Source organism: Thalassophryne amazonica, chromosome 14 (genome assembly GCF_902500255.1).
Source record: "Thalassophryne amazonica chromosome 14, fThaAma1.1, whole genome shotgun sequence".
Taxonomy (NCBI): domain Eukaryota; kingdom Metazoa; phylum Chordata; class Actinopteri; order Batrachoidiformes; family Batrachoididae; genus Thalassophryne; species Thalassophryne amazonica.
The window spans coordinates 78711940-78734148 of NC_047116.1; the positions used below are offsets into that span (position 1 = coordinate 78711940).

Genomic DNA, 22209 nt, shown 5'->3' on the forward strand with positions numbered 1-22209 from the left:
TAGTCTTCTGGCTGAAGTCAGGAAGTTGAGTTCTGCAGATGTTTTCAAGGCCAAACTTGAAATCTGTCGTTTTTTTGTTGTTTTAGTTTTTATATATTTTAAATTTGATATCTTTTTTGAAATTGTTGTGGTGATTCTAATTTATTGTTGACTATGATGAAGCACTTTAATAGACTGCCAGAGTTACATGTGCTGCCACCTAGTGGGTGAAAATTTGTATCATCCAGGAAACTAGTCAACACAAATGAATCTGCTCTTTGTCAAAATGACGGGAACACAACCTCAAACGTTTGTTTATGTTTAATTTATCAATAATCTTGCCATTTTTATCTTTCTCTTCATGCCTGATAAGTCTTTCCCGCCTGTTTTGAGCTTCCGGTTCTTTGGGCCACTTCATCCAGCTGATACTCGACATCCGCAGCTAAACATCCACCTTTATCAGTTTGCTTGAATGTGATGCACAAACATTCTGCAACTTCACAGAAGAGAACCATGCTGTCTGGAGACTAACACCAATAAACCACCTTAAACACACACCAGATAAACAAAACTTTAGAGTGACACCATCACATATAGTAGGGCACGTCAACCTTTTTCACACAACACAGTGGGGTGACATGCAAATTTTTACCCACTTTAGAAATAAAATGTACTATTAGGGGTCCAAGTCCAGAAGGGGCGAAGACACCTGTTATTAGTAAAATTAAGTCCCTTTGGCTGCTTCCTTGTTTTCACTCGAAGTCGCCACAGCAGATACAAGGTGGACCTACATGTTGAACTGGCAGATGTTTTACACCGGATGTCCTTCCTGACACAACTCCACATTACATGGAGAAATGTGGCAGGGGTGGGGTTTGAATTAGGAACCTTCCACACTGAAACCAAGTGCACTAACCACTTGACTTATTATTATTATTATTTAAATTAATTTCAGTTCAATTTATTTCATTTATATATCACAACAAAGCTGCCTCACGGTGCTTCACACAAGTAAGGTCTAACCTTACCAACCTTTAGAGCAAGCACACAGGTGACGGTGATAAGGAAAAACTCCCTTTGATGATACTGAGGAAGAAACCTCAAGACTCAAAGGGGTGACCCTCTGCTTGGGCCATACTACTGACACACTTGACAATACAAACATTCTGGAAATTTTTGGGAGTTCATGCTGGTGCACAGGACGGGAGGCCCACAGAAGAAGACACCCACTCCCACTGCTGGATGGAGCCGCACCACAAGAAAAAAAAAAGAAATCAGGTGGCAGAAAGACAACAAATACAGTATAATTTGTCAGCATTAAACAACAAGAAAAACAGAAAAAAATACTAAGGTGATCGCCGGCCACTACCCCTAAGTTTCACTAAAAGCAACAGACTTTAGATAAAGTTGAGACCACGACCCGCTCTGTTCACTAAAAAAAAAAATTTAAAAGGTAGAAAGCATACTAACACACTATGCCAGTATGCTAGCCATACGAAAGGGAAAATGTGTAATAATAATAATAATAATTATTATTATTATTATTGACTGACGTGAAACAGTGATCTCCACCACCATCTTCAAAACACCAAATGAGGCAATATCTTTTTTGGAGGACTGGTTTTCCATCCCTCCAGAGAATTGCAGAATCACAGCATTGATGCTGTTCTGGCTGCATATTGGCCCCACTCCTTTATTAAGAAACTTTATGTTGATATTTTCCTTTAATTTATCACTTATCGATATCTGCCTTAGAATGTTTATAAAACTGGATTGTTTTGTATATAGTTTCATAGATTACGATATAGGCTTGTGTTGTAGGTCATCATTAGACCAACACATCCTTATTTTATTGTTATTGTTGTTTCCTCTTTTTTTTTTTTTTTTTTTTTTTTTTTTTTTGGAGGTGGATGCTGAAATTGCTCTTCTCACAAACATAAATTGGGTGACAGCCGAAGCACCGATGAGACATAAAGGTGTACAGAACCCTCCCCCTAGAATCCTGTTGGGCTATGACTACATGTTGAACAAAGACCAGAACATGAAACTGGAATTGAATTTAGAATTTGAGCTTTCAGGAACAGATGAACCACAGTTTTTGGTTTGGAACACCAAAAACTATTCTACTTTGGAATTGGTACTGGAACCTGGTGTTGCAGACCAAACAGTCTGCCCCGAACAATTGATCCGCCCTGCCTCCACTGCGCATGCATCATTTCGGAGCTCAGAAGCTTCTCTGAGACAAAGTCTCTTCACCCAAAGCGATCAGATGGTTTAATGGGATTATTAACCATCAGATGACAAGGTAAAACCTCTTAAATCATTCTAAAGTCAGTTTTAAGCAGAAATTAGGCCGTTTTAAGCAGAAACGAGGCGATACTCGGTGGCGCTTTGAAATGGCCGACACGCAGTGAACGCATCAGCTAGCATCTCGTGCAGCTGCGGCGCTCTGATCGCTTCCGCTGTCTTTCATGATAAAATAATGCTGAATTTATGTGGAAATGATTGTTGTACAAAAGCTTCAGATATCTGTCGCTGAGATAGATGATGACTGGAGTGCAGTTTGAAGCAGAAACAAGGTGATAATCAGTGAACTGCGGCTAATGACGCATGCGCAGTAAAGTCAGGGCGGACTGAGTTTTAGGGGGGACCGTTCGGTCGGCGACACCGGAATTAAACAGGCCATGGGGTGGAGAAATCAACATTATGGATATTTTTGGAAAAATACTGGAACAACCTTGTTTTTCAAAAACACTTTTATTTAAAAATAATGCTAATAAAAACACAGAGAGAGAGAGAAACTAGATTACGTAAAGCAGTAGTACTATAAAAACAGTGTTGTAATAACAGTGAAAACTAGTCTACCTTGGCTCCTCAGATCATCCTAGTTTATTTACCCCCCACAAGCAGAATTTTGTGCACATGCGTCCAGGACTTTCCCCAAAAGGTCAGGAGTGAGTCCCATGAAGGGACGAGGAAAGCGTGTCTGAAGTTGTTGGTTTAAAAAAAAAATATCAGGTTTTTTCATGACCTTTAACAAACAGTCGAGCACAGGAACCTGCACCGAGGCTCACGGGGGGGACTGTAAATAATTGTCAGTTATTGTGCTGTCTGTGAATGATTTCTGTTGGCTCACATGTTGAACTTGTTAAAGTTGTGTAGGTAAGTGATTGTTGTGATAAAATGCAGAGAAGCAATATTGTGCACCATGATTGTCAGAAGAACTTTCAGCAGTTCTTGGTTCCTGTGGATGGTTGGTAATAAAAATTTACAGCAAGTGCAGCACATGTACTTCTAATTTTTTTGTTGCCACCTACTGTTGTGTGTAAATATGAGATGTACAAGACTAGTCTGTGATTATGAGCCGACTCTGTGCTTTCTGATGCATTTTCAGAGAGGAAAACTGTTTATATTTGGGCCAGTATGGTAATAAGTATGTTGTTTATGGAGCATGTTCATTCTTTCTTTCAGCCTGGTCTTGTATTCTTTTGATCAGGTGCAGTGATATTAACATGAATTGGTAACTGATTAGACTATGTCAGGAAGATGGCCCACTTAAATGTTTTCTTTCCGCGTACTTAAGTTAATGAAAATGAGCTCTGCTCGGGTGTGAAATGAGCTCTCTGTCTAGAAACATCCATCATCTGTCCTGTCCTTTAGTAATGAACACAAACTGAGTTAAGATCCACTGAAAGAGCAGAGGACGATGAATGAATGAATGCTACACGGATCCGTCTTTCTCCTGTTTTATTGAGGTTATTCCCAGAACGGATTAATAATCTGACACCAGCTTTCACTGGGAGGTAACTCGTGGCAAAACAAAGTACACAGTTTTCATCCAACCTGTTGATTATGCAGATTTTTTGCTTCAACTAATTTCTACACATTTGTGACACTGTTTGAATTTTTGGAAGTAACTGTGAGACACCATGAAGGGGCATTTGGGGGTTTGCTCTGTAACTCTGTTTCACCGCACTGACCTCCTCTCTTTCTCCTCCTGTCAGACATTTGTCGTCAATCCTCAGTAACAAGTTTGACCACGGAGCAGAGAGTGTCATGCCCACATTGCTGAACCTGGTGCCCAACAGTGCCAAAGTCATGGCTACATCTGGTGTGGCTGCCATCCGCCTTATCCTCAGGGTGAGAACTCTACAGACGTAGATGAGAGCAATTTAGCTACTTCTCAGGTCCTCTGGAAATTGTATACCATTATTTTCAAGGAAACCTTTAGTATTTTACATCAGTAAAATTTACTGATTTAAAAAAGACAACATGAACATTTTGCATGACTAGTTACACCTTTAAAATGCTCAGTTGCAAAGTGTAAAAAATGGATATGTTTGATGTACGATGAATGAACAAATAATTGTTTTTGTATTTTTAAATAGATGTACATTGTGACTTTGAATGACTTGAAAATGATGCAAATAATGACCCCTTACAGACAAGCTAACAGAAACTTAAAAAGATGATGAAGAGAACATATTTACATTCCATATTCCACAGCAAATATTTTCTTTTCCTTCTTACACCATCTACAAGAGGAAGTGCATGTGTGCATGGGTGTGGTTTTGAGATTACCTTTGACCTGACGTACTTCAATGATGCATGATTCCGAGACGTGCACATGAAACGTCCATAAAATGTCTTGTAAATCACTTCAGAGGCGGTATATGGTTTCAAAAACATGATTTTCAGATTTAGAAATATTTATTTGTCACTAGCCTTTACAAAATATGAGAAACGTTTATATATATATATATATATATATATATATATATATATATATATATATATATATATATATATATATATATATATATATATATATACACACACACACACACACACACACACACACACACACACACACACAGAAATAAGCTGTTTCGGAGCGTTTTCCGCTATCTTGGTTTACTTTGTTAGAGCAAGCAGCCAGCTGATGTTGCTACCAAATGTAGGTCATGGCCATCGGATCGCTGGAATTTCTTCCCTTCAGGGGAAAAAATTCTAAATTCTTTCCAGAAAATGAGAATTTTGATCATCTTGGCAATATCATATTGTGAATACTTTATTTAAATGCTAAGGAATAAAATTATAGTGACAGTTCTTTTTATCTCTGAAATCTTAAAAATCCCAGAGGCGATACACCTTTAAAGTGCTTGAATTTTGCTCTTGTAAAAGTAGATGTGCCCTGTATTCCATAGGTCATCATACTCAGTTGACTAGATATTAACTGCATGAACTGTTTTACTTAAAAAAGCATGCAGAAAAAGTAATAAACACTCAGTGGACTTGGCATTGGCCAAATAAAAAATGTGTTTGGTTAAAAAAAAAGTTGAAGCATATACACTTCCCTTGTATGAGCTAGAGCATGGAATAGACGTAAATTTACATCTGTTCCATGTAAAGCATGGCATAGACGTAAATTCATAGTGCTACTACTTTGTTTGACAACACATAAATAGCAGGAGAGAGCATATCTCACCCGTGTTGGCCTCTCTTCATTGGCTTCCTGTTAATTCTAGAATAGAATTTAAAATTCTTCTTCTTACTTATAAGGTTTTGAATAATCAGGTCCCATCTTATCTTAGGGACCTCGTAGTACCATATTACCCCATTAGAGCGCTTCGCTCTCAGACTGCGGGCTTACTTGTGGTTCCTAGGGTTTGTAAGAGTAGAATGGGAGGCAGAGCCTTCAGCTTTCAGGCGCCTCTCCTGTGGAACCAGCTCCCAATTCAGATCAGGGAGACAGATACCCTCTCTACTTTTAAGATTAGGCTTAAAACTTTCCTTTTCGCTAAGGCTTATAGTTAGGGCTGGATCGGGTGACCCTGGACCATCCCTTGGTTATGTTGCTTTAGACGTAGACTGTGGGGGGTTCCCATGATGCACTGTTTCTTTCTTTTTTTGCTCCGTATGCATCACTCTGCATTTAATCATTAGTGATCGATCTCTGCCCCCCTTCTCGGCATGTCTTTTTCCTGGTTCTTTCTCTCAGCCCCAACCAGTCTCAGCAGAAGACTGCCCCTCCCTGAGCCTGGTTCTGCTGGAGGTTTCTTCCTGTTAAAAGGGAGTTTTTCCTTCCCACTGTGGCCAAGTGCTTGCTCATAGGGGGTCGTTTTGACCGTTGGGGTTTTTCATGGTTATTGTATGGCCTTGCCTTGCAATATGGAGCGCCTTGGGGCAACTGTTTGTTGTGATTTGGTGCTATATAAGAAAAAAGTTGATTGATTGATTGATAAATGCACAAATTTCCACTGTTGTTAAGCCTCCTGTCCACATGCGTCCCGTGAGATTGTGGTTTGCTTCCCGATAGAAAAAAATTTCAAAATGTCAAGTCACAGGATAATCACCAACCCCACTGCAATCCATTTGCAAGCATACATGATCATCCTGGAGCCTGTTGCCCACCATCTGGAGTGTCTGGATAATTGGGAATTGTGGACTGTTCAAGATTTCCACGCCGATTGAAATAATTGGGAACCCAACTGGGTCATTGACAACATCCCAGGAACCCCGCTGCAAGCTGGGATGATTAGACTTGTGCCACACACTGATGCAAATCTGTACCCGATCTGTTATCCTAAAGCCCCGTTTACACATAGACGGTAAGAGCTCCTGGAAGCGTCCCGGAAGAGTTTTTGGCCGTCTTAAGGATCACACGCCATTGATAACACCGGCACTAGGGGGCGTGGCTTAGTTCCGGCTTTACCGGGAATCATTGAAAAAATTATTCAACATGTCGAATAATTCGGGGAGTGCTCCCAGAGAATTCGCGTGACGACGGAGACAACACGAACAACGGCGTTTGATACTTTTTAATCGCCGTTTCATCCTGCCCCTTCCTGTAGTGCTGCAGTTTACACCGCCATAATTGGTGGCTGGCGTTGTATCCCTAACCAACGGCGTGTAAAACGGCGATAGAGCTCACATCGGCGTCCTCAAGGGCATTTTAACCGGCGACAGAGGCAGACAAAATGGCGGCGCTAGTGGACAGTACGCCGTTCTAAACACCACCTCCCGGTTAACGGCCTTCCAAACGGCCGATAGGCGGCGGTCAATATAAAAACACTAGCGCGCTGCATGCAGGCCTCTCACTCGTGGCCAGCTCCAGATATTTTTGCAGAGAAGCTTCAGTATGCCTCCTAAAAGAAAATTGGCAGCGGCAAGGACTTACCAAGAGGTCTGGTTCAGAAGCAGAGGGTAGCCCTGTGGTGGAGATGGAGCAACACGTTGAGGAGGGGAAAAGGAAAGAGAAGAAAAGGCTGAGGATGATCTCCCTCCCTCTGCAGTGACAGGCATGTATTCCTGCTGCTTCAGCCTATTATATACTCTGGGGGCGGTGCCTATATGCAAAAGTTCCTGTAGTAACGCAGGATTTGCCTGGATAAATCCAGCGGTACACAGGGCATTATCGGCGGCAGCAGAACACCGCCGTTCTCACGCGCATCTTAACCTGCGATTGTAAAGGATAGAACTGGGTATTAACCCCCGTTGCCTGACGTGTGCCGGATGCTACGGCGTCAAAACGCCGCTTTATTCGGCGGATTTAGCGGCGTTTTATCCGCGTATTTGCGGCTAGTACGGTGGTCAAAACGCCGGCGAAATGCTCCGCCCCTTTCCACCGCGAAAACAGCCGGAACTACTGCGAACTTCGGTCTACATGCCATTTGCTTCCCGATTTCTGTCCGGAGTAAACGTGGACACTAGGCTTTAAGGATTACAATTTATTCAACTAATGCAATCAAAATTGAATTACGAATATGGAGTAAACTTTAGGATATTCATTCTGTTTTTTCTTTTTCTTCCAGCACACACATTACCCACGTCTCATCCCAATCATCACCAGTAACTGCACCTCCAAGTCAGTAGCAGTCAGACGGTAAGAGTAAATTCTGGCGTTACATCTGCTGTGGGTTAGTGAGATACAGATTTTTATTTAAATTAGTTTTACGTTTTAGACTATTTAATGCAGTAATTTGAAGAATGAATTGAATTGTCCATCCATCCATCCATTTTCTTCCGCTTTATCCGGAGTCGGGTCGCGGGGGCAGCAGCTCAAGCAAAGCCGCCCAGACCTCCCGATCCACACACACCTCCCCCAGCTCCTCTGGGGGAACCCCAAGGCGTTCGAATTGAATTGTAATTTTATTAAGTGCTATTATATTGTTACATGTTATATTGTCAAAATAAATGTTTGGAAATGTCACCTTCTCTCTCAGCACATTAAACATTATAACAAACAATGAATATGACTAAAATGATAGATGATTTTATAACTGTATTTGATGATATTTGCATCCAAATTGGGTCTGCAGATAATTCTGCTTTCTGTCTACATTGGTTTCTTGGCTGTGTTGAGCAGTCATTGAACACCATCGAGAGAACTCTTGAGAAGGAGCTCTCCATGTTCAACCAATATTACTACAAGTGGATGGATGGATGGATGAGATTTATTGTCATTGTCATTACAAGTGCAACAGCAACAAGATTACGTCCACACTCACATTACCACAGACAAACAGCAACTAATCCACAATTATTACTTGTTTACCATAATAATGGCACACATCAGAATTAAGACAACACATATAAATTTGACATTGTTTATGTGCCCTAAACTTGAAACAGTCTGTTATCCAAATTGAGGCGGTGTGAATTTGTGGTAGCCGCTGCAACTGGAGTCGCCGCCGCTAGCTTGGGGGGAACGGGGACCTGCCACAGCTAAAACTGCACAGCCCCCAGAGGGGAAAGGGGTGGCGTGAGCGGTGGCCGGGATGGGGTGTGTGATGGGGACAGGAGGTGAGGTAGAAGGGAAAGTGGAGCATGCTTCAGTCTTTGTCCATGTGTGAGTCTGTCTGTCCTTGTGTACTGGAGTAACAAAGATAAGGAGGCCATAGAAATTCTTCTGGAGGTTAAACAATGGGCATTTTATCCTTGAGAGGCTGATAAACCTGCCGTGTTTGTGGTTGAGCAGTGAAAAACAATTTTCCAGCTTCACATGAACAAACCAAAACCCAATTATGAAAAATTCTGGCCTCTGAAATCTTCACTTTCTCCTGCAAGGCATGCATTTGCTCCGAAATGTTATCCAATTTGCGTCTGAGTTTAAGGGTTAATGCAGTCTGAGAATGCATCGCCTTGCCCAATTCATTAAGCATGATGGACAAGCGAGGGGTCGTGGTTTTAGCTGCAGCCGTCTTGCCAATCTTCCGGTAGGTCAGGGTAACACATAAGCCGATAAGTACCAGCCCTCCTACTATGAATCCAAATATGAATAAATCCTCGACGTCCTCCACAGAGAAAGGCGGAAAGCATGCGACCTGCCAAGTCTCCCATGCGTCGAGAATATAGCCCACAGGATAAGTTCCATCCAGGCACGCAGGGTCCCCCGGCCCTGATCTTCTTGTAAAAAAAAAAAAAAAATGGTGTCAATAGCGTTCAGAGACCAGCTGATCAATTCCATGATTAATCCAATATAGTTTGAAGAATTCACAGCCTGGTGAAGTAGGGACTTTGAAGGTTGGAGCAGAGATAGAGGAGAGAGGAGGAGATGCGACCGCCCTCGCCGGATTCCCAAGCAAGTGGTATTTGAAAGTCAGCCTACCCAGGATAGTGTGCTCCATGTTTCACTTTACTAGCCGTCGTGCTAACACTACCCTTAGTATCACCTCACTCATAAGTGACATGTCCTCGGGACACATTACAACACATGATCCCTGATATAACCCTAACACTGTACATAATTTACGACAAATTTAATAATAGAGCTGAGAACAAAACTTGTTGTGTACCACCTGAGTAGTCTCAGACACTGAACAAAGATATAAATGCAACATTTTTGTTTTTGCTCCCATTTTTCATGAGCTGAACTCAATGATCTAAAACATTTTCTATATACACAAAATAATATACACAAAAAATAGTTATACAATCAAAAGCTTGTGTACACAAATGTGTGTACAAAATATTGTTATACAATCAAATATTGTTCACAAGTCTGTCAAAATCTGTGTTCGTGAGCACTTCTTTGCCGAGATAATCCATCCCACCTCACAGGTGTGCCATATCAAGATGCTGATAAGATAGCATGATTATTGCACAGGTGTGCCTTTCAATGTTGACATCAGCGAACTTCTCGCCCACACGACAGATGGCTGTCTGGTGTGGTTACATGTGGTCTGCGATTGTGAGGCTGGTTGGATGTACTGCCAAATTCTCTGATGGAACACCTTTGGAGACAGCTTATGGTGGAGAAATGAACATTCATTTCACGGGCTACAGCTATGGCAGACATTCCAGCAGTCAGTATGCCAGTTGCGTTGTTGTGAAAGTGTAGGTACACGGACCCACAACAGGGGGCGTAATGAACGGACAATGGAGAAAGGTGAATAACAAGTTTTACTGTTGTGAAACGAGCACAACGAATACAACAATTAACAATTTGGGGTCGAATCCGCTGGTGTCGTGTGGGCAGGTAGGAGACGTCCGTCTCAGTCGAACCGGAACCACCCAGATCTCCTCTGCCACCGAACCCTGGAAATACTGGAACCGCCAAGTCCCGAATTCCCAGGTGGCCACTGCCTCCGCTCGTCGGATCCGGTACTGCTGGCGGGAGAGAGCAACAACACACAGGTGTGGATGCGACAGCACCCAGTAACGGAGAGGGGAAGAGCCGCCTCCACCTCTTGTCAATATATAGCAGGAAGGTGAGTACTTATCCAAGCAATTTAGCTATCAGTAGTCAGCAGTCCTGAAAAGGTTTAACAAGTTTTAGCTGGTTATTCAGTATATGAATGCAGAGAACGTTACCTCAGTCTTAAGGCGATATCTCGGCACTGAGGTGGAGACGCCGTCCTGATGATATACCCCCGGGCTGAGTGGAGTCAGCTGTGTCCAGTAATGGGTGACAGCTGTCACCCTGACTGCTCTCGTACGGCGGCGGCGCCCTCTGGTGCCTGGAGCCCGCACTCCAGGCAGGGCGCCCTCTGGTGGTGGTGGGCCAGCAGTACCTCCTCTTCAGCGGCCCACACAACATGCGTGCTCCCTCAAAACTTGCACATCTGTGGCATTGTAATGTGTGATAAAACTGAACATTTTAGAGTGGCCTTTTATTGTGACTGGCCTAAGGCACACCAGGTGGGATGGATTATCTCTGCAAAGGAGAAGTGCTCACTAACACAGATTTAGACAGATCTGTGAACAATATTTGAGAGAAAAAGGTGTTTTGTGTATATCGAAAATGTTTTACATCTTTGAGTTAAGCTCATGAAAAACAGAGCAAAAATTAAAGTGTTGCATTTGTATTTTTGTTCAGTGTATTTACTTCACATTGTACTTGTAACCCAGTGGAGACATTCAGGATCATGTAATAGTTGCCATGTGCCTGAAGTTGTCATTTTCCCACTGTGCCAAAGCATTTGGTCAATCATTACTCCCCGTTTGGTTTTTAAAGTGCACTCGCATGTCAATTTTAAAAGGTGAAGGTGCTGCGCTTATATTTTCTGCCTGAGAAGCAACCAGCCTACTAGGCATACAGTGAGAGTAGAGATCATAGTGATCACAGGGATTTGAGGGAAATTTAACATCATTTTAAATAGTTTAATGTAACAGTATGGAAGGGTTGGAAAATCGATAGAGTAATGTGAGAAAAAATATTCTAATATTCAGCTATTTTGCTTTTGTGAACTCCAGCATGTCTCATTATTTTTCCTCAACCAAAAAAATCAGAATGGTCTGATACTACAGATCTTCTATGTTAAGACTTCTCGATGTAGTAAATACCAGAAAATGAAAGCTGACCTTTTAAAGTGGTTCCTGCGTTTATATTTTGATCTTAAGCCAAATGATTTCAATGAATAGCAAAAACCGTATGTATGAATCACTGTATGCATGACTCTTTGTCCTTGGAAAATGTTTAAAGATATAAAGTTGCATTATATAATAGTGTTGCTTCAATTTTGTCTCCATTCCAGGCGGTGTTACGAGTTCTTGGACCTCATGTTACAAGAGTGGCAGACTAATACACTGGAAAGGTAAGATCCCTCAAGCATTTGGGAATCATGGATATTTTTGGATATTCTGGAGGTGGTGTCCTAGAGCAGTGATTTCCAACCTTTTTTGAGCCGCGGCACCCTTTTTATATTTACAAAATCCTGCGGCACACTACTGTCATGTGTCACGCACCACTAACTCGACTGTCTCTACACGGTGCATTAGCACATTAGCAAGACGTGCGGTACAGATATGACGTAACATAGTATACTATAGTCATGGAGCTGTATATAAGAACTAGAGAGCGCAGTCCCATTGTTGCACACTAAATGAAAACGTCCCTTCATGGACAGCGACATGATGTCTCCTAACCGGGCAAAATATTGACGAAGTACCCGGATGTTAATGCATTTTCAATGGAGATTCGCGACTGAACACACTCAGAAAAATGCTCGCAAAATACGTGTTAAAATGCCATTTTGTCCTGGATATCGAGCCAGTAAAATTAAATTACATTAAATTATGTCAGGAAAGTATTAAACTTACTCTGACACACACACATTCTCAAATATTAGTGTTGAAAGTTACACAGATCTGTGCTGTTAAGCTACGCTGCTCGGCTGAGCTGCTGCTGCTGTTCAGTGCAGCGCGGCTCCTAAAACCATTACAATACTTTTATATATATTATATTTTTACACAATTATCCTTTATTGACCGAGTTTCATTCATGAATTCAGTGGTGTGTGTGTGCACATCTCTGTGTGTGTGGCACCACAGTGCGCGTCATTAATCTCATTATTTTAAGGTGCAAAAAAAAAAAAACCTCCCCAGTCTTGTCCAACAATTTTTAGTCACTAACGACAAGAATTTTAACTAGACATTGGTCTAGCAGTGGAAAATATCAACTAGACATAAGTGAAATAATGATCCGTGTCATCGGGCGACACAAGTACGGCAGGAGACATACAGCTGTTTATCATCCAAATATCACGGACAAAGTGACAACAATAACCAAAACCACTTACTTATGGAATGAATTACTGAATACTTATGAATTGTCTCCCTTGTTCCTCCGTTTGTGACTTTGCCAACATGCGCAGCTTTCCAGCATATTCCACCTGTTTCTTGAAGAGACTAAGTGAACTTCTATGCACACAAATCACTAACTTGCCCGGAATTAAAATGGCGATCACGCCTCCTTGTCAGCATACGGCTCAGCGCTACTGCGCGCTTTTCTGCCATCTACTGGAATAAAAGAGCATTACACCATCTGCCACACTATATTACAGCACATACACCCGATAATGGTGATATTTGATAATTGCCCACGGCACCCCTGACGATCGATCACGGCACCCTAGGGTGCCAAGGCACCCCGGTTGAGAATCACTGTCCTAGAGGTTATGGAGGCGGACGTGTGACCAGAGGATTCCCTGTGTGATTTCCCGTTAGACAGGAAACTTACTAAGGTGACCTTGAGCAACATCCTGAATTTTTCATGGCAGCACAGTATTTAATGTGCATACACACAGCTGTAGCATGCACATGTAGCAGACATGCACGTTCAGGCACATCCCCTTTCCTCTTTGAGAAAAAGCACCAAATCCCGTTGCAGATCTGTACTGGTTCCACTGTGGTGACCGGCAGCCAAAAAATGAACAACAAAATGGAAAATATGCGTAGAAATGATATTAAGATCAGAATACTCACTTGCCAAAAGTTGTGTATGCAGTGTACTGAAAATCACTACATTATCACACTAATGACAAAACAAACAGCTGCAAAATTTGTGGTTAAGACAACAGTAACTGAAAACAACCATTAGTCAGTAACTTTGACAGCAATGACTACAAATGATAATTAGTGGTTGACGATCAGAAGGAAAAGAAAAACTATACAGAATCATGTCTCCATGTCCACAAGTTAGGCTTTGTTTGAACCACATTTTTTATTCCAGAGGGCAGTGTTTTCTAGATTTGTGGATCTTTAAATTAGGGATGGGACCGATCTGATCCAGGATTAGTATCGGGTTCCGATACCGACGTGATTCACAGATCGGAAAATACCGAGCCAACCTGCGGCATTTTCCGATATCGGAGAAGAGCCACTGTGAATCCTCTCAACTGCTCTCGTTTGCTCTCTGCTTGTTTACTGCTGAGTGGGAGGAGGAGGGGGGAGGTTTTCTGGAGCCGGCTCAGCGTGCAGCCGAGGAGGAGAAGCCGAACAGAGATTCTGTCCGCTGAAAGGGAAAAAGTCTCTATTAAAATCCTGCGCGCGAGCGTTGATGATGATACATTTATTTTACAGTTGAAAGGCTTCATGTTTCCAAAAAGTTCAAAGTTTGCACAGCATGAAAAGTGCTGTTTTCGAGAGGAAGAAAAAGAGAGAGAGTGAGCGAAAGAGAGAAAGCAAGCGAGAGAGAGAAATAGAGAGAGTGAGCAAGAGACAGATGGGCAGAGAGAGAGAGAGAGAGAGAGAGCTGTCTTTTCTCTTTAAGTCTATAAAAATAAGGCTATAAAAGTCTATTAAAAAAATAAAAGTACTTAATTATTTCACTTAAACATCAAATGTAGGTTTTCATCTTAGATGCACCTTCTGGCAAATTGTAGCTCAACTTTCAGGTCTCCTTTTTAAGAAATTGTCATATAAGATCAACAATAATGATAATAATAATATTAAAGCAAACAGAGCTCTGGTATCAGATTGGAAAAGTACCGGTATCAGCAGATATCCAAATTCAGATATTGGGATCAGATCAGGAGTGAAAAATTCTGGATTGGTGCATCCCTACTTTAAAATCAGCAGATTTGACCGAATGTTGCTTTACATTTAGTCTGTTTATGGTCTCCATGAGCTGCTCCCCTCGTCCAGGATGTTCTGCTGCTGTATCTTAAAATCTTTGGACTGAATTTTGAATTAGCAAAATTTTCTAAATGTGACAAATTATGTTTTTCTTGTATTTTACAATGGTACCACTTATTGACTTATAGAAGGGGAATGGCACAAATACATTTTTCAAGGAGGAACATAGATAGTAAAGTTTTAGATAATTTGCTTGAACACGCTAGCAAATTGTTGCACTGTGACCTCTAACCCTTTCACTTGAAGGTTCACGCTATTTTTGTAGGACACGAGCAGGGGAGGTGATCATCTCTTGGTTAAGCGTTGGGCTTAAGACCAGAGGATCCTCATTTCAAATCCTAGCCTGACTGGAAAATCACTAAGGGCCCTTGTGTAGTGAGCACCTTGTGTGGCAGCACCCTCACATTAGAGTGCATGTGAGGCATTTCTTAAAAGCACTTTGAGCATCTGATGCAGATGTAAAAGCGCTATATAAATGCAGTCCATTTACCATTTACTAGTTTGAATGTTTGTTCCCAACTTAACATCACTTGTATCACATCAGCTCAGCACATCATTACTGATCCGAAAATGCACCCACACCAACTTTTGCAAAACCTATTTTTTATTTTATTTTTTTTTATTTGTTATTGAGGTCTTTTCCATCCACTGCAGTACTCATGATTATTTTTTAAGGTGTTTTTGCCCACCTTAGTGGTTTTGGGGTTGTCATAAATGTGTTGGGTAGTTGTTGTGGGTCTCGGTATGATATCATCAAGCAGTGTGTATTCTCATATTTTCTGTGTAATGAATGTTATGCCAGGAATACTGAGTGAGCACTCGCTCCCAGTTTTCCATCCTCTTGCATGATGAGCTAACCTTTGAGTTATCCAAGCGTTGGCTGAGTGCACGACTGATGAGTCCTTTTAAATTGATGAGTCTTAAAACAGCCGTCACCAACAAGACCCTCAGTGATAAGATGATTTCCCATTTCTGTAACCATGGCAACTGCAAGGGAGACTTTAAAAAGCCCAGTGAAATTCCCGAGGGTGTCCATATACCTTGTGGATCACGAAGGGCATAAAAGTGGAAGAGACACACAACAAAGACATAGATTGCATACTCTGAGTAGTTCCAGCTGTGTGCATTACTTTAGAAATTTATGGTTGCATAAAGTTTCTGCCTGTGTTCCTGTTTGCTTTGAGAAGTGGACGTTTTTGTTTCCCTGCTGTGTGTGTTGGGTTTCATTGTCTCATCATGTTTCCTTACTATCCCAGACACGTGGCTGTTTGACAGAGACCATCAAGAAGGGCATACATGATGCTGACTCTGAGCCAGATCCATCGCGAGAAAGTAAGTCGCATTAAAGGTTTTCACTTTTTTTTTTTTTTTGGATATCCTTATGAAATTGTTTGCTTGTCAGGGAAGCATGGAATGGGTCTTTTTCACATTTGGAAGGTATTTTTTATTGTTTATTTTGAGAAAACTCAACAATGTTTCCATTCCTTTCCAATTTTAATGTCTGTCTCAATTTTCTGTATTCTCTTGCCCTGCAGGTGCTATTGGGGTTTTCATGGTCATTACAAGCCGGGAGGCTGAGCATCTGTTTCAGGCACTGGAGTCCACCTATCAGAAAGCTCTCCAGTCCTCACCTGAAAGAGTTCTGACAGCATCGTGTCTCTCCACAGTCTGACCGCTCCTCGTCCTCTTCCCAGAGGAGTCTCAAGTAAGAACCAACATGTTCTTCATGTTCTCATTTTTCTTGTCTACGCTGTTCATTTGTTTGTTGAATTATTTCATTTTTCTCTGTCCTTAACAACCTTTCGTTTCCTTTTAAGCTTCAGCCTTCTATAAATTTGCGAGCTGTAAATGATTTGAAGACACTAATGCATCAGCCCTGTTAAATATGGTTGTAAAACATGGGTAATTATGTTGGATTGGAAGCAGATGGATAAGGCACACGTAAGAACTCTTTGACGACAGATCCGGATTCCCTGTGGAACATGTTGGTTAATGATCTCATAGTTTAATCCATCTGGTCATCTTCTCCTCTCATCATTTGTGTGTGTATGTACGCGAACGTGCATGCGTTTAAGAGAATGACCTCATCTTTACAGAATTTTCTTTCTTTCTTAAAATGGTGCTGTCACATTAATTTTGATACTTTTAATTTTTATAAACATTTTTAATTGAAACATTAACCTTTGTAGGTTTGTGTCTGTACATCACTTTTGAATCTGAGAATGTACTGGAGCTGAAATCTATATGCATATTACAGTGTTTGAATATATTGTCTGTAATTTGCAGTGTTATTGTTATTATTATAGAAGTATTTTGTGTTCATGGATGCAGTATGAATAAGTGAAATATTGTTGCTCGTTTCTTAGCATACATTGCCATGAATGTGCTGATGTTGGTTTTGTCCTTCAGCCGGCCGCTGTCTGTGAAGAGTGTCCTCGGAGGGAGCATAACAAGGAGTAAGCCCTGTTTAAAACCACATTCTATTTTGTCTGGTGACTCAGGCTTTATTCATACTGTCAGTTCAAATCAGATTTATTGCATCGTTGATTCAAATCTGATGTCAATGATTGACTGTTCACATTATAGTGACCAGATCTGATCTGTGTGTCCATTTAGCAATCCTCATTTACTGCTTATCCAGATCGGTTGCTATAGTAATGACATAGGGCTCAGCAGGACATGTGGGTGCAGCATGGAGCAGCATATTATTTTGGGGGGATTGCGCTAACAGCAGAACAAGACCCATGCACAAGCATGTCTGACCCACAATGCATCCAAGAATTATGAAGCCGGAACACATTGTGAGCATCATGTTGGTCACATGTAACAAACCAGCTGCTACGTGCGTCTTCAGATGTGTCTGTGTCTTCAGCTGTGCTCAGACTTCTGTATCATTTATTCTTGATATGACTTTTATTCCATAATTTGTGGCAGGATGTCATTGTGTGATTTTGTGTGTGTGTGTGTGTGTATGCAATTAAAAAAAAACTGATTTTTTTTTTAAATATTGCTTCTCAGTTACACACGACTTTATTATTATTTTACTATTTTTATTACTTTATTATTTTATTATTATATTAATATGTGCAAAATATATCTTTAAAATGTCTTCAGAAGTGGATCTTTACTTAAAAGAGGGTTTGAGGGGACATTCCCGGTCCTCGCTGTTTATTTATGTGCAAAGTGCTGTGATAAAAAGTTAACATCACATATAGCTTCTGTCAGTATCACACCTGGAGCATATTTGAAAGAGAGTGAGGTTTTGTTTTCTTAACCTTGTTATTGGGAAGTATGAAAAAGAAAAAGACTACACAGCCTGTTGTCCGAGATATTCAGAGTCTGCTGCATCCATATTGAGTTGATGTTAATGACAGACTCTTCAACTGTCGTTCTCATCTCTGTGCTGTTCCAGGTAAGCTGGTGAGCACCAGGGTGCCAACTAAACCAGGTTCCCTCCAGCGTTCCCGTAGCGACATCGATGTGAATGCTGCTTCCAACGCCAAGTCACGCCTGTCTACTGTTCCTTCCTCAACACCTTTCAGCTCTGCAGCAGCGCTGCCCCCGGGGTCATATGCATCACTAGGTAAACTCTCAGTCCTTTCCAATAATCACACTTAAAAAAAACAAAAAAAAAACCTCTTCATGGCACTGGATTAACAATTAATTTGTTTTTTTTTGTTGTTTTTTTTGTTACTTTTGGAATATATAAACTGGATTTTCAGTTGACAAACTGCTGGGGAATATAATCATTCTTTTTAAAATTTATCGTGCCTAAAACAATCACACATCACTGTATTGCAGTGTAATTATACATAATAGTAATGCAAGATTTAAAAATGCAAATGTGCTGTAGTTATTTATCCTGGGAGGATTCCAGGGTTGCTTTTCCTGATCATGATTTGGAATTATGTGCTTCAGTATGTTCTATTTTAATGTAATCTTCAGAGCATGTTAACCTCAGATTAGATACGTATGGGACTAATACATCGCTCTTTACATTCTGTTCAGATTTAGAATGCAGACTGATCTAATTTGCATTGTTCCTCTCCTTCTCCCAGTTGTGGAATTAAGCGGTTATTTCTCAGTGTCCTGTGACATTATGAAGTGTTATTTTTCATCTGAAGTCACTGGCTTTTATGGATGGACTGGGATTATTAATGAGAAGCCAGGGTGTCATTAGACTGTTCTGTCAGAAGGAACTGTTTAAATCCTGCGCTGACACTTCTGACTAATCGATTTGATGAGGCTGGATAGCTTTATGGTGTAATGAGACCCGTCATATTTTGTAAGGATGGCTTCACTTACATTTTAAGATGCTGACAAATATAGACACTGTCTGTAGATCTATCCTCTGTGAACCTTGAGTCATGAAAAAATTTCTTTGCCATCCTTTTTCATCTGAAGTGAGTCTGATGCTTGGTTGATATCATTAGCGATGATGATGACGAGGACTCGTGCTGAGCCACTCGCTCATGTTCCTTCTTATATTTTTACTGACGTCTTCCTCTATACTTCTCCTCCCACTTGCTGCTGCAACGCCTTTCTTTAATCCCTAAAAGATGGCACTCCTGGTAAAAGTGATGGTAAGGCTTTGTGCGTCACTGTGTACAGTTGTGTATTCGTGCAGTTGCAGAGTACAAAAAATTGTATGTCTGTTCATCAGCTGTCCGAAGTAGATATTCTTAAACTGTTTCTCCTTTCATCTCTGTTGTCTTTCCCTGTCTGAGTTCCCCTCAAGTAGTCATCAGCTGTGTGGACCTCTGCATGTACTGTGCATGGTTTTCGTCTCTAACCTTAACAACTGTGTCCGTCTTAATTTTTTCTTAAGCCAGTAATCCCGTCTAATGCCACTATTATACCTTTTCTGTGGGTTTTTATTTTAGTTGATGCAGAAAGCAAACATGTTCTCTTAGAGGCATTATTGCTTTGTCATGCACAATTTAAGAATGATATTATATAGCTAGATGTCAAAAGCTGTCAATTTTGCCAATCTAGTCAAACATGTGAAAATGTAAAAAGTACTTTAAAACCAGTGTTGCAGTGCATGACCCGTGTAATAATTATCATATTTGATCGAGGCTGTTTTAATGATCAAATCAAAGCTTTTTACACAGTATTACATGAAGTTATTTGAGTGTTTAATTAAGCCACTTTTCCACTACAAAGCTCCAGCACTACTCGGCTCTACTCGGTCTGGTTCCAAGCGCGAGCTTTTCCACTGCAAATGGTACCTCTTCAATGTGGGCGGGGTTAGCAGAGCAAACTGCAGTGACGTCGTTTTATACGCGACACAAACATAAACAATGGCGAACTCCGTGTGTTTACTGCTGTGAGTTTTTAAGAGAAAGTTGCTGGCGGCGAGAAAAACACGCTTGAGACGTACAGAAGACTTTGGGAATTCATATGAAGATGAAGACGAGAAGATACAAGCTGCTAGAGATGAAAAGGCAAAGCATGACGGTAAGCTAATCGTTAGCTTCCTAAGTAGCTCGTAAATAATTAATAACTGCAGGCTGTCGCTATTAACTATTAAAATTGTGGCTGTCAAAATAGAGCGTTAATTTAGATTAATTACAATACCTATCAGGCCTTCAGTCACACCTTGCTCCATTTTGTTTTGACGTCAGTGACTTGGTCTGTGAATAAAGACGCGTTTCTAAGCAATAAACGTGTTAATGTCAATACTTTTTTTTTACCAAAGTAACTTGCTTTGATAACTTATTGTTAAATCTCAAATGTGGGAGTTTGTGCATTTACTGACGTTCACGCACAAAATGTTGATTCGGTTTTAATGACCGTTAATTAACGTCGTCACTGAACTCGAACAGGCTTAAAACACATTAAAAACGTTTGTTTTTCATCCAGATTTTAATGTTCAATGGACAAATTTTAAATATGAAATCTAATAAGATAATTATTAAAGGAGTCATATTGTGCAGAAAGAATCAGCCTCCAAACTCCCACAATTCTGTATTTATAGACATTCTTTATAATATATCCTTTTATTGTCATTGTACACAAATACAATGAAATTTGCCTGCGTTTAACCCATCCAAATTACACTTGGACAGTTCTCCCAATTTAAGACCAATTTACAGGTTGTTTAATACCTCCTTGATATGTAACAAAAATAACCCTGATCATTTTTTACCTGATTATTAAATGTCCCAAACACACACAGATCTGAGTTTTTTAATATACCTGCAATTAAATGATTCATTTAGATTAACTAATCACAAACCTTGTAATCACATTTTTTAATAACCTAATTAAAATATGTATGCTGTATGTGTGTGTTTCTGATGGTTTTCTCAGAGTCACCGCTGCAGAGGTTCATGCCACAGAATGGGACACCTTTGTCATCATCATGTTATACACCAGTTATGTTTCACTGTGAAGTTTGAATAAATTATTGTACTTTTTGCTAAAATGTCTCCACTTGTGTAACATCAGTTTGATTTGTAAAAGTTACCAAGGTTTACTGATTTAAAGGCTAACAGTTTGAAAAGCTGTTTAAGCATAATCCAGTAGTAAAATAAGTTTTACATTTAATGGGGTCATAAATGTAACAGACAGTAAAACTGGTTGTTCAAATTCCTTGATGTAATGGTGCCTTCACTGAAGTGAGTAAACCTTTTGTTTATGTTAAATACCATTTGGTAAAATCTCAGTTTAGACATGATTATTCCAGCATCTGTGTAAAGATTCAGCCAGGTGTCATGTGCAGTGTCTTCTGGAGAGGCTAAAACCCAAATTAAAAATTCTTAGAAATGAACCAAAATGTTTTTTACTGTTGACTCAATGAAATGACAAATTATGATACAGTCACATGAGTCAAATTGTTTACTGCAACAAAAAAGAGCAAATACACACACATAAAAAAAGCAACAAACTATACAAAAGTTTCATGTGTCGATCACACTGAAACCAGTTCAGCTTCAGCCTCAGCATCACTCAAGATGGTCAGATTCTCCTGCTGGAACAGGCTCCCTTTATCTCTTGCCTGGACAATAATGAAGGTAGAAATGGGAAAGAAAGTTAAAAAAAAACAAAAAAAAAACCCCTTCAATCTCTGTATGATCATTCCCCAGAGTTGCAGTTATCTTGGTCACTTTGCATAAAAATTATGTTCTTTCAAACTTATCCTCCAACAAATCAGTTCATTTGGAGCATCATTTTGAAAGAACATGACTTCTATGCAAAGCGATCAAGATAAATTTTGGGAAGGTCCAGCAAAATTTGCTGGACCTTTGTGGGATTTATGACAATATTTATGGGTTCTGGGGGTTTTTTTTGGTGGGGGGGGGGGGGGGCACCCTGTATATATATCTATTTGGGAAAGTTAAGGTGATGTGAGACACGTTATTCTTA

General features: G+C 40.5%; 1 protein-coding gene across 1 annotated transcript in view; it reads left to right on the plus strand.

Annotated features, from left to right (window-relative positions):
• The window catches only part of clasp1a (cytoplasmic linker associated protein 1a), a 234507-nt gene that overhangs the window by 136818 nt on the left and 75480 nt on the right, over nucleotides 1-22209 (plus strand). Inside the window, 12 exon segments of the mRNA XM_034187292.1 lie at nucleotides 3984-4119; nucleotides 7794-7864; nucleotides 11958-12017; nucleotides 16095-16102; nucleotides 16105-16149; nucleotides 16152-16170; nucleotides 16374-16401; nucleotides 16403-16465; nucleotides 16467-16543; nucleotides 17248-17294; nucleotides 18251-18421; nucleotides 19398-19421. Of these exon segments, the coding sequence (XP_034043183.1) occupies nucleotides 3984-4119; nucleotides 7794-7864; nucleotides 11958-12017; nucleotides 16095-16102; nucleotides 16105-16149; nucleotides 16152-16170; nucleotides 16374-16401; nucleotides 16403-16465; nucleotides 16467-16543; nucleotides 17248-17294; nucleotides 18251-18421; nucleotides 19398-19421 (749 nt within the window).